General features: G+C 39.2%; 1 protein-coding gene across 3 annotated transcripts in view; it reads right to left on the bottom strand.

Annotated features, from left to right (window-relative positions):
• NME8 (NME/NM23 family member 8) overlaps nucleotides 1-13936 on the bottom strand; it is a 66177-nt gene that overhangs the window by 19290 nt on the left and 32951 nt on the right. For all 3 annotated transcript variants that reach the window (XM_046021576.1, XM_046021578.1, XM_046021577.1), the window contains exons 9-11: nucleotides 11376-11468; nucleotides 10233-10420; nucleotides 3653-3828 (exon numbers count right to left, since the gene is read on the bottom strand). In XM_046021576.1, coding sequence (XP_045877532.1) covers nucleotides 3653-3828; nucleotides 10233-10420; nucleotides 11376-11468 — 457 coding nt within the window. The remainder of the gene's footprint in view (nucleotides 1-3652; nucleotides 3829-10232; nucleotides 10421-11375; nucleotides 11469-13936) is intronic.

Genomic DNA, 13936 nt, shown 5'->3' with positions numbered 1-13936 from the left:
AGGTGACCTTGGGTTTGGAAATTATTATTATTATTTTTTTTAAAGATTTTATTTTTATTTATTTGACAGAGAGAGATCACAAGTAGACAGAGAGGCAGGCAGAGAGAGAGAGAGGGAAGCAGGCTCGCTGCTGAGCAGAGAGCCCGATATGGGACTCGATCCCAGGACCCTGAGATCATGACCCGAGCCGAAGGCAGCGGCCTAACCCACTGAGCCACCCAGGCGCCCTGGAAATTATTTTTTAGATACAACACTAAAAGAAGAATCCGAAACAAAAAACTGGTAAATTGGACTATATTAAAAACAAAAACTTTTCTGGGACAGCCGGGTGGGTCAGTCAGTTAAGCATCTGTGTTGGGCTCAAGTCATGAGCCCAGGGTCTGGGATGGAGCCCTGCATCGAGCTCCCTGCTCAGCAGGAAGCCTGTTTCTCCCTCTCCCACTCTCCCTGCTTGTGTGCTCGCTCTTGCTGTGTCTCTGTCAAATAAATAAAATCTTTAAAATAGATAAATAAATAAATAAAAACTTTGATGTGAAAAATACTGCTAAAAAAAAAAAGCAGAGCCCAAAACCTGGAAAAATATTTGTATAAATATTTTATATTTATATAAAGGATTATATATTATTGTATTTACATAAAGAATTATATTCAACATTTACAAAGAACTCTTATAACTCAACAATAAGTGGACAAACAACTCAATTAAGAAATGGGCAAAAAGGGGAGCCTGGGTGGCTCACTGAGTTAAGCATCTGCCTTTAGCTCAGGTCTTGATCCTGGAGTCCTGGAATTGAGCCCTGAGCAGGGAGCCTGCTTCTCCCTCTCCCTCTGCCTGTTGCTCCCCCTGCTTGTGCTCTTGCTCTCCATCAAATATATAAATAAAAAATCTTAAAAAAAAAAAAAAGAAATGGGTGGAAGAACTGAAAACACACCTCACCAAAGAAGATGTACAGATGGCAAGTTAGCATATGAAATGATGCTCAGCATTATGTCATTAAGGAATTGTAAATTAAAACAATGAGATAACATTATATACCTATTAGAATGGGAAAAACTATCTAAAATACCAAATGCTGACAAGAATGTAGAGCAACAGGGGCGCTTGGGTGTCTCAGTGGGTTAAAGCCTCCGCCTTAGGCTCAGTCATGATCTCAGGGTCCTGGGATCGAGCCCCGCATGTGGCTCTCTGCTCAGCAGGGAGCCTGCTTCCCCTTCTCTCTCTGCCTACTTGTGATCTCTCTCTCTCTGTCAAATAAATAAATAAAATCTTAAAAAAAAATGTGGAGCAACAGGAATTTTCATTCATTGCTGTTTGGAATGGAAAATGATACAACCACTTTGAAAGGCATTTTGGCAGTTTCTTACAAAGCTAAACATGGTTTAACCATAAAATCTGGTAATCATGCTCCTAGGTATTTAGCCAATTGAGTTGAAAACATGTCCACACACACATTGCATATGAATGCCTATAGCATCTTTATTCGCAGTAGCTAAAAACTATAAGCCACCAAGATACCTTTCAATAGGTAACTGGACACGCCTAAGTACATTCATACAACGGGAAAATTATTCAGTGATAAAAGAAAATGAGGCATCAAGAAAATATCAACAAAAGACAGGAAGAAACCTTAAATGCTTAAAATATTATCACTTGATAATAATCAAGTGAAAGAAGTCAGTCTGAAAAGCTGCATACTCTGATTCCAACAATATGACATTCTAGAAAAAGCAAATTATAGAGACAGCAAAAAGATCAGTGATTGCCAGGACTTAGGAGGAAGGAAAAGAGGGATGAACAGAGGAAGCACAGGGGATTTTTAGGGCAGTGATTCTATTCTGTATAATACTGTAAAGGGGATGCACAACATTATGCATTTGTTAAAACCCATAAAGTGTACAAAACAGCCAACATTACTGTAAACTATGAACTTCAGTTAATAACATTTTAATATTGGTTCATTAATTATAAAAATATATCACTGTAATATGGTAATAGGAGAAACTGTTGTGGAGGGGACAAACATATGGAAACCACTATCCTCCTTAATTGTTCTGTATATCTAAAACTGTTCTAAAATATGGTCTGTTCATTTAAAAAAATATATCCATATTTTTAAAGATTTAAGAAGGCAAACAATACAAAACTAAAACTTTCCAAAGAAGAAAATTCTAAACCCAAATAGCTTCACTGATAAATTCTAATAAACATTTAAGAAAGATGGAATATGGACATACTCTTTCTTCAGAGAAATAGGAGTACCTACTTCTCATCTCATTTGATAAGGCCTACATTACCACGACACCAAAACCAGATAAAGATATGAAAAGAAAATAACAAATATTTCTCATGCATATAGACACAAAAAGCAACAAAACAGTAAAAAAATCAAACCCAGATATATGTAAAAAGAACAAAATAAAACCAAATGTGACTTATCTGGAGGAAGTAAGACTGGTCCAATATTAAAAAATCAAAGCAACTGCCATATTACCAAACTCAAGAAAATAAAACATAATCATATCTTTAGATACAGAAAAAAAAGTTGAGAAAATACAATTCCTATTTATGATTAAAAAAAAAAAACTCCTCAAACTGGAAATAGACCAGATTTTTAAAAATTTAAATAAATATCTATAGACCTAATATCGTACTCAATGGGAAAAGACTGAATTCTTTTGCTACAAGGTCAAGAACAAAGCAAGCACGTCACCTCTCATTGTCAGCATCATAGAGGACATCTAGCCAGTTTAATGAGGCAAGCAGAAGAAATAAAAGGCATACCAATTCAAAAGAAAGAGGAAAAACTCTCTCAATTTGCAGGTGATACTTATTGCTCACATCACCCACTCTCAGCCTGACATTCTGTCTTGCAAGGGTGCATCTGACAATGTCTGGAGATATTTTTGGTCATCACACTGTGGGTGTGGACGACGTAGTGAGTAAAGGCCAAGGATGTTACAAACATTTTACAATGCAACAGGACACTGCCTCTTTTTTTTTAGAGGGGGGAGGGGCAGCAGGAGAAGGAGAGAGAGTACCTTAAGCAGGCTCCATGCCCAGCACAGATCCCAAGGTGGGGCTCTATCTCACAACTCTGAGCTCATGATCTGAGCCAAAATCAAGAATCAGTCACTTAACTGACTGAGCCACCCAGGTGCCCCAGATATAACCTCTTTCAACAAAAAATTATCTATCCCCAGATGTAAGTAGGTCTGAAGTTGAGAAACCTTGGTCTGCATAGAAATTCCCAAGGGAACTACACCGAAGCTTCTAGAACTGAGTTCAGGAAGTCAAAGAATATAAGGTCAATATCCACATATCAATTGTATTTCCATATACCATCTATAGTGTGAACTTATGGTCTGTATTCCTACTCTGTCATAGTCTCTCTACTATGTGAATACGGGAAAGGGTTAAAAATAACTAGCACGCTTTAGGTGCCAGGCACTTTATGTTTTCATTTATTTTTAAGTAAGCTCTACTCCCAAAATGGGGCTCAAACTCATGACCCTGAGACCAAGAGACTCCACCGACTGAGAGAGCCAGGCACCCCTCATTTAATCTTCTGAATTTCATACAGGTGCTTCTCTTCAATGTTCAATAGTATCTTTTAATATAATATACTAGGGTGTATTTATACTTATTTCTTACCTTTCTTTTCTTGAAAGAGAGCTGGCCGAAGTAATGCCAGGAACTTTTCTAATTTGAGATTTTTCATGTTTTTAAAATCGGGGAAGAACACATCAATTAAGTGGTTTACATTAGTTACAGTCTCTTCAACATCACAAAACTGAGATATATGTTGTCTTTCCAGATATTCTTGTAAGCTGTGGAAATCCAAAATATAATTTAAGATTAATGTAAGGTAAAGCTTAATAACCATGCCAAAAAATTAAAACTGGTAATAAGTTCACAAATATTTTGTGATTTAAGAAAACAAAAACTGAATGTCATAGAAAGATAAGTTTTATTTTTCTGTCAATCAAATCAGACAATATGTATTTAACTTTTTGTTGAACAAATCCAAAAATCAATTACATGAAATCATGTATGCTTGACTTCATGGGAGGATAAAGAAGACCAAAATAAAATGCAGTTAAAAATGTTTTTCTTGGGGTGCCTGGGTGGGCTTAGTTGGTTAAGCACCTGACTCTTGATTTTTGGCTCAGAGTTGTGAGATAGAGCCCTGCATCAGGCTCTGGGCTGGACATGGAGCCTGCTTAAGATTCCCTCTCTCCCCCACCTATGACCCAGCAATTGCACTACAGGGTATTTACCCCAAAGATACAAATGTAATGATCCAAAGGGACACCCGCACCTCAATGTTTATAGCAGCAATGTTCACAATAGCCAAACTATGAAAAGAGCCCAGATGTCCATCAACAGAATGGGTAAAGAAGATGTGGTATATGTATACAACAAAATACTATCCATCCAAAAAAAACACAAAAAACAAACAAACAAAAAGAAATCTTGCGATTTGCAACAACTTGGATGGAACTACAGGGTATTACGCTAAGTGAAATAAATCAATCAGAGAAAGAAAATTATCATATGATCCCATTCAAAAGTGGCATTTAAGAAACAAAACAGTATCATGGCAAATGAGGGAAAAATCAACAAGACAAAAGCAGAGAAGGAGACAAACCATAAGAGACTCTTAACCATAGGAGAAACTGAGGGTTGTTGGAGGAGAGAAGGTAGGAGGATGGGGTAACTGGGTGATGGACATTAAGCAGGGCATGTGATGTGATGAGCACAGGGTGTTATATACAACTGGAGCATCACTGAACTCTACCTCTGACACTAATAATACACTATATGTTAATTAATTGAATTTAAGTAATAAAAAACAAATATCTCTCCCTCTTCCTTTGCCCCTCCCCCACCTTGCTCCCTCTCTTAAAAAAAAAAAAAAAGAAAGTTTTTCTTCCTTTTATATAAAACTTTCCAGGTAGTTTCTACTTTTACTTTTAAGGTTGTCACTGAGTCAAGGGTTATGTAGGAGTGCATGATGTATTTTCAAATACATAAGACATTTTGGTCATCTTTTTATTGTTTATTTCCAATTTTATTGGATTATAACCTACAAATTCATGTAGTGAAAACGTAGTTTAAAAAATGCATAAAGCTTTCTTCATAAAAAAGAAAATGTACTTGTGGGATTTAAGGCTATGAATATTTATATTACATATATAATTATATCAAGGCACTTTTAGACTACCATATCTTCTTCAGAAACATTGATTTCAACATCATGCCCTTCTTTATTAAGTTTAGCACTTTTTAAAAAAAGATTCATTTATTTCAGAGAGAGATTGAGAGAGCAGAGGGGCAGAGGAAGAGGATCTCAAGCACACTCCACACTGAGCACTAAGCCCTACATGGGGCTGGATCCCATGACCCTGAGCCCACAACCGTGAGATCATGACCTGAGCTGAAGCCAAGAGTCAGATGCTCAACCAACTGCGCCACCCAGGCAGCCCAGTTTAGTACTTTCAGTGTTTTCAATTCTATATTTTATTCTGCCTGGTTATATTTTTTTGCCATCCCTTTATTTTTATTTTATTTCTTTTGTGTGTTTCTTCTGAACAGAATAGAGATGAGTGCAGTTTTTGAAACTTCATTTTGAAAAAAATTCCATTGACAGGAAAGTTGCAAGACAAGGATAATGAACTCTAGATTCACCAACTGTTAACATTTTGCCACATTTCTTCTCTCTGTCCCTCTCACTCTCTCTCCTGTTGTGTGTGTGTGTGTGCGTGCACATGTGTGTTATGTGTATGTTGACTGAACCATTTAAGAGCAGGCTGCAGATATTTAAAACATTCACCCTCCTAAATATTTCAGGAAAGTTTACATCGATATAAATTATCTCATAAATAGTTCATATTCAAATTTCACCAATAATACAGTATTTCCCATCAATAGTAATTTTTCCTAATCCTGGACGATACATTGCCTGTATTGTCCTAGCTCCCTGGTCTCCTTGAATCTCTGTCAAGGCCTCAGCCTTTTCATCTTTCATGATATTGACATTTTGTAAAGTCCAGCTTAGCTGTTTTGCAGAGTGTTCCTCATTTAGGATGGTTTCAAACAATTAGACGGACCAGTAGTTTCCTATTAATTTCAGGGTAAGAAATCTTTGGCAGGAGTATTACATAAGTGATGTTGTATCCTTCATACACCACAATATGATGTGCACGATTTAAGTTTTTCCCATTGTTGATGGTATTAACGTGGTTAAAGTGCTATCTCCCTCTTTGCTCCTCTGGAAAGCTACAGTGTCCACCTTGTAAATAAAAAGAAATCTGTGAGAACACTATTTGAAACTGTATATATTTTTCATGCAATGGTTTTAGTACCCATTGATGATCCATTGTTACTATAATGTTTTTTAATGTACCTTTTTTTCCTTAACCTTAATTGTAAGTCTCTGTATTTAATGGGATAATTAACCTTTTCATATTTAGTATAATAGCCATTACTTAAGTACCTTCCTTCCATCTTACTTTATATATACACTATTTATTTTAAATTGTACTATTTTCTTTTTTTCTTTCCCTTACTTTGCTGGTCTGAGCAAGTTGCTATCTGTTCCATGTGTTCCCCTTGTTAATGTAGAGGTTCTATTGTACTTATCCACGGCACTGATGTTCACCATCTTTTACCGGCTTCTGTAACCAAAAACATGTGTTCCAAATATTTCTTAACATTCTGGCACGCTATTTCTCAGCTCTAACATCCCATCTATCCCCACTTCTCTAAACTTGAAAAAGAACTTTAAAATACTGTGTCACTTCTTCATTTCAGCTCTCTTCTCTCCACTCTGAGAAGAACCATTTCCCTTCCCTCTTCCCCCTCATGCTGAAATGTCTCTTTGCATTTTTTGTTTGGTCAGGTCTTCTTTCAAATATTCTTCAGGCCATATATTCCTAAGCATGTCCTTGAGCATCTCCCTGTGCTTCTCCAGGTAGAGGATACGCCAGCTTCATTAGAATGCAGGCGGTATGCTGTTTCTCTCAGTGGTATGATGACAAGTCCCATGCCAGTGGAAGAATTTTTCCTTATAAGAAACTTGTTCTCAATTGTTGCCAACTATGCAGTTGGTGGAAGGGGACCAAGTGCAAGTCATTGGGGGATGCACTGCCTCTAACAAATGTTAACCCAATTTTAAACTAAAATTTGGGCTGTTTTTTAGCATCACCAGTGATTCTAAACAATGTTAGTGATAAATTAACTCCTCCTTGAAAAAATTTTTTTCTAAATAATTCCTGCGGTTAGCATTAAATTTTTATAGTATATGTGTAAGCTTCAAGTTGGCATATTTTTATTCCTCATCTTTAATAAACAGTGTACTCTAGCTTGTACTCTGCATGTAAGAATCAATACTAAAACAACAAAGCTATTGGCAGAATGCAATTTCTGGAGTTAATTGTGAAACAGGAATTTTATGTATCTCTATTTAACATGAATATAGAGTAAAGATCAATTTTGAGAAAGCCATGGACATATCTTCAAAATTTAAGGCTTACAGACAAAATTTGCACCTTATTACTGTATAGACTAATATGTATATAAGTATGAATGCTTCTTCCTTTCTAAGAAAACACATTAATATAATTAAACAGTATTAGCCTATTATTCGTTTCATTTTTGGCATTAGAATATTCTTTTTTGGGCGCCTGGGTGGCTCAGTGGGTTAGGCCTCTGTCTTCGGCTCAGGTCATGATCCCAGGGTCCTGGGATCGAGCCCCGAATCGGGCTCTCTGCTCAGCAGGGAGCCTGCTTCCTCCTCTCTCTCTGCCTCCTTGTGATCTCTGTCTGTCAAATAAATAAATAAAATCTTAAAAAAAAAAAAGAATATTCTTTTTTTCTTATATGTTTCACAGAGGACAATTTTCACTATTTATGTTTTTTTCCTGGCCATCATTATTTTCCTTGTTCAATAATTAGCACTAAAAATAATATTATCATATAGAGGAGAGGGGTGTTAAGAAAATTACCTGCTTGGGGTTTCAGACACACTGAGCACATCACTGCCTGTTCTTTCTCTCTGGAAATGGCATTCAGTGCTTTTTCCCAGGATATCCCCCTGTCTGTTTTTGTGCATCAGTCCAGGCTGGGTGACTGTAAGCCCTTTCAATTGGCAGATGCATTTATTTCTTCATTTCAGGGAATTTTTTCCCCTATTCTTTGTCGAATTATAGCTTGTTCATCTATTCTTTCTTCTCTGTATGGAATTTCTCTTACTAGCACATGGGTTTTTCCCTGTATATTCTCCACATTGCTTATTCTCTTGCTCTCATGAAGTCTGTCTCGTTTCTGTACTGTAAGCTATTTCTTTCATCTGGTTTTCCACGTCATTAAAATCAAGTCTCGAATGACTATCATAATGTCTAATTCTCCATTGAATTTAGAGTTCAAATCACTACTTTATGGTTCAAATTTGAAAGTCTCTTTTTACGTGCATGTAGCACTTGCATCTCAAGCATTGTTAGTAGTAGTAGTTATATATTATTAGTTATATGTTATTAGTAGTAGCCGTAGTAGTACTAGTACTATTATTTTACTTAAAGATTTTTCCAGCACTAGCCGTTTTTTTTCAGTGGGCTTATGTTTGATTTTTGTGTAGATCTTCCTTTCTCTGGCTGCTAGGCTCCCTCAAGTGGATAGTCATTTTTTTTTTTTTTTGGTTGGTTTATTGGGGCTTACATCTGGGTTTTGGTATATGAGGTGTTGGAAACCCTATAGCTGAAAGACAAAAATGGCCTCTAGGCTACTAGCAAGCAAGGTGTCACTCCCCTGTGGGAACAAATGGTAAGAGCCCTTCTAGAGCTGGTCCTCAAAGGCAGGCAATTTTTGTAATTCTGCTCAGCTCCATCTTGGGCTCTCAGTAGGGGGTGGTTCAGGATGGCCCAGTGTGGTCCAGTATCAACCTGGCCTTGAGGAGTTACAAGTCTGTTTGTTGGTTATCCCCAGCGGGACGCTGACTTCTCCTATGCAAGCTGCCTCAATGAATGCTTCACAGAACAGCTTTTTAATAGCTCAAAAGTTCCGGCGTAAAGTCTGGTACCTTTTTGAGTGTGACGCTCCCCACCCAAACCCTCCCTCTGACCACTGACTATCATTCCCCCTTAAGATTGTAAAATTAAGTACTCCTGTTCACAAAGCCCTGTGTTGGCAGTTGACTTAACTCTAAGCCCCTCGATCCCACTTAAAACCCGGAACCAGTGACTATAGGTCACCCTGCTACCTAAAATGTATGACACCAGTAGGAACCAGCAGATATAGCTACTCAAGAAAAGCCACCACACACATTAATAAGACCTCAAGGAAAGTCCTGGAGATGCCTGACAGAAAATGCAGTGAAGATGCGCTGTCCATGGGGAAGAGACACATGATGGACTCTCAAGACTCCGCTCCTCTCAGCAGCTTCCTACTCATCCACCTTCGTTTCAGGCATAGCCCTGATGACGCTCGTGGTAAACTGGACTTTCTGAGTCTTCCAAGGAATAAAAGACACAACATGTGTCTTTCATGCAGTGCATGAAACCAGCACTATGTCTAGTCCTTACATTCATTTTCAAATATTTAAAAACCCATTAGTGAAAATATACAACCATTTGGTTCTTAGCAATTTATAACCACTAACTGCCTTAAATAAAAAAGGGGAGAGCGTACCTCCAATGTCTTTAGTAGGACGCAGGGCAGGTGGGAGTGAATGTGGGGAGAGGGCAGAGAGAGACCTGGCAGGTATGACACATGGTCCCAATCTACCGGAGGGCCCCAGGCTGGGAGGCCAGACTGGTGTGTCCAGCTTTAGAAAGATAAACAGGACACATTTTTCCCTTTCTAATCCTCTTGACATAAACTTTCAGGGAAATCCCAGCTTTGCTGTATATATGGTTTTTTAGATCGACAGGAAGAAACACTTGTGCATCCAACATAAAAATGTGTGTTCTTGGAGGTGCCTGAGGGGGGCGCTCAGTTGGTTAAGGGTCTGCTTTCAGCCCAGGTCATGATCCCAGCTTTCTGGGATCCAGTCCTGCATCGGGCTCCCTGCTCAGCAGGAGGCTGCTTCTCCCTCTCCCTCTGTGATCTCTCTCTCTCTCTTTAGTAAATAAAATATTTTTAAAAAGTGCGTTCTTGGATTTTGAGACATTTGGATATTACACTTCATTACCTACTAACACAATGTCTACTGGTAGGTTTCCTGGTCTCGAGCTACCTGTCCCTCTTCTTCTTGATCCCTGGAGGTATGACCACACCAGGGTGATCTTCATCTATTTCTTTATCTTCGGTCTCAGGATTGGGCCCAGTTTCTCTCAGGGTGGGCTGTTCTTCATTTCCTTGAGATACCACTAGAATATGGCTCAGACTGCTGGTCATAAAAAGGACAAACTCTTCGAAGTCAGGCTACAAAATAAGATGATAAACTGCTTACTTCAGGCTTCTGAGATAGAAGACTAAAAAGGCAGCCACTCCCCGACTCAAGCAACATTGTCCCCTTCCCAACCACCAGGCAAGGGAATGTTCACTCAATCAGCCCCCAGTGAACAGTCACACGCTGGAAGGATGGAAGTTCAGAGCTCACAGGGACTGACCCTAAGGATGGTCTAATAACCATCCTCAAACTTCAGGATGCTTCCAAATCCTCTGCCAGGCTTGTTAAAACACAGAACTGAGAAGCCCAATCCCAGAGTTCAGGACCATGGAGGTTGAGGGGAGAGCTTTGGAAGTGGACTGACTCAAAAGTTCCCACATGATGCTGAGCCAGTGGGTCCGACCTTTCCCTGGGGCCTACAGAGGCAGCCTGTGTGTCACAGCCAGCTGACACAGTGACGTTCACTAGAACTTTCTCTGATGAAAAATATGCTCTTCTGGACTCTCCAACACGTGTAGCCACGTGCAGCTACTGAGCCTCTGAAACGTGGCCAGTGCAACCAAAAACTCTCAATCTTTTTTTACTTGATTTGATTTTAGCGAATTTAAATACAAATGGCCACGCATAACCGATGGCTACCAGACTGGGCAGGAGATTTCCAGAAACTCTGTCTTCTGACCCCCAAACCACTGCCCTTTCCAATACACAGCACTCCTTTCTTATACTCCCTGAGGCAGAAAAGAACTTGGGACATGGGCCTTTAGGTAATGAAAAGATTAAGGCTTCCCTGTGAGGGTTATGAGAAGGAGCTTTCAGCTGGGGATAATAATCTATAGGAAAGGCCTAGATGTTCACTTCCAGAGTCTGAGAGTACATAAGCCCAACAGGGCTTCACTCCAACAAAGACCAGTCAGACCATCCGCTCTCGCTCAGCGGCTGCATTTGAAAATACAGCAGCTTCTTTTCGCTTATGTCTAATCTCCTTACCTGGTCTGCTATCCGATGATAGAAGTCCCTTACTTGTTGTTCAGTGAGCAATCTCTTATCCTCCATTTCTATGACAAAGCCTGCCTCGATGATCTTCACAGAGAGAGTCGGATCCAGGCGCAGAGGGGAGCACATGTAAGACAAGGCAAGGATATGTCTTTCCTGTGTTTAACAAACCACCCAGATTTGAACACATTTCAGGTAAAGACTTCAGCATGACCCATAGGGCACTAGGTCTGAAGAGGCCCAAAACTACGTAAACGAAGAAGGTCATCGTCATGCCTCCTGGTCTGTAAGTTTTCAAAGCTCGAACCAGAGACTCTGTAGTATTTCCATTAAGTGACTTGCCCCAAAACATGAAAGAACCAAGTAAATTCCAAGGGAAGATACCGTACTTTCTGAATCAGTCACAAAGACACGTGTTTATAAGCGCTTTTTAACAATGTACCTTCAAAATTGGTTTAACATTAGTTCTTTTTTTTTTAACATTAATTCTTAAAAGGCTTTCCTTTGTTGAGTCTGTCACTCATAATCTAGTGTATTTTACACTTTATCGCAAAAAAAAAAAAAAAAAAACTATCCAAACTATGGGAAAGGCTAGAATTTAAGATTTAGCCATGCTCTGTCTTAAAAAAAAACAAAAAACTTAAAGACAAATCCAGTGTGCATGTCAAATACAGTAAAATGTAACAAGGAGAAGTTTGAAGCAAAAATGCCAAGTCTACTGAGGTACTAAATAATGTAATGTAAGTATAATCCAGGTTCAAAGAAACTCAGTAATTAGTTTGATGGGTGTATCCAGCACCAGGCGCTTCCTGCTTCTATTATGAAACTAAACATTGTACTGGTTTCCACTGGTCTTCTGAGGTGGCGGAGCACTACATACATCCCTCTGAACCCTCTCCTGACAGTCTAATTTGAATAATTTCCAAGTACTCAAATCATGTCTTTTTATGTTACTTAGTGTCTGACGACAGAAAGTAAAACCCAAACAATATTTAAACCTGATAAGCTTTCCTTTACTGTAATTTAAATACGTAGTGTGTTCATTTTTTTCTATTCAAAATATTCTTCTATTTTTTTGTCCTGTTGGCTATTAGCCCATTAACGTATTCCAGAGAGGTGAGATATTCAGGAGATATTCATAATTTACATCTCTGAAATGTTATTTTCTATGTCAAAACAAAAATATTGGGGCGCCTGGGTGGCTCAGTGGGTTAAGCCGCTGCCTTCGGCTCAGGTCATGATCTCGGGGTCCTGGGATCGAGTCCCGCATCAGGCTCTCTGCTCAGCAGGGAGCCTGCTTCCCTCTCTCTCTCTCTCTGCCTGCCTCTCTATCTACTTGTGATCTCTCTCTGTCAAATAAATAAAATAAAATCTTAAAAAAAAAGAAAACAAAAATATTAAGATGAATGCCACTTCCTGTTGGTGCACGGGAGAAGAATGAGGCAGAAACAAGTCAGCTGCAAGAGAAAGGGAGCAGGGGATGACAGTCGAAAAGAGTGTTCCCCGGAACAACTCCTCAGTCCCACTTTTATTAGATAGAAACAGTAACCAACAGAAGAGCCGAAGAAGGCCAAACATTGGTCATATGCCTTGTAGATAAACAAGAAGGAGGGCAAAATATGTCTGTACAAGCAGTATAAAGTTTATAGTTGAACAAGCACATTTAAAGGACCTACTTAATTAGCCACAGGTGCTCTGGGGGCGGGGGGAGATAAAAGAAAATTGAAGCACACAGCGTTCTGCCCTGAGCAGCCCGGCGTTCCCAGCTGCTCAGCTTCAAGGCCGTATATCGTCGTCTCCCCCAGAGGCCTATTGTCAATATGTGTTTTTCTTAAGGCCATATCTAAACGTGCTTGGTAACTAGTAAAATTTCCCATGGGTTATATTTTAAGTAATACATTGCTCTGAGGGACAGTTGCAGATGAACTTATGCTTAATAGAATTGCCCCAACCGAAAGAACTATATAACTTTGAAAAGCTTTACTGTCCTAGCTAACCAAAATACACTCAAATAAGGAACAGTAAACCATTACTATGTAATACTACTTTTTTAGAGTTTATAAAGTGTAAGTACTCCATGGGACGGGGGTGGGGTGAGGTTGGATGCCCCCACACATACACACCAAAATCTGGAAGAAAAGAGCTATCCTTAGAGAGTGATATTATTAAATCAATGCACAAAAAGAAGAGACCATACATCCCATGACCATGAACTAACAACTTTCTCATAGGTTAATCAGTGATCCTGCCGCTGTAGCTAAAGAAGGAGTGCATGATGGGAAGTTCATCAAGGGATGGCCAACCCCTCCTGGTAGCTCCCTAGGTGACAATTCTCCAGGCAACAGTCTTTCAAATTTCAATTTCCTGTTGCTGTGTCAACACAAAGTCATTGTTAAAGAGTCAGCAAAGTACAGCCAACATCTGGCCCACCACCTGCCTTTGGAAATAAAGCTTCTTGGAGCATGGCCACGCCCATATATTTACATACTACCTACACTGCTTTCTCAATGTGATGACAGTTCAGCAGTGGTGACAGACATCACATGCCCCACAAC

Source organism: Meles meles, chromosome 10 (genome assembly GCF_922984935.1).
Source record: "Meles meles chromosome 10, mMelMel3.1 paternal haplotype, whole genome shotgun sequence".
Taxonomy (NCBI): domain Eukaryota; kingdom Metazoa; phylum Chordata; class Mammalia; order Carnivora; family Mustelidae; genus Meles; species Meles meles.
Note: the sequence above shows the minus strand (reverse complement) of the source record. Positions and strands in the feature narration are given on the sequence as shown.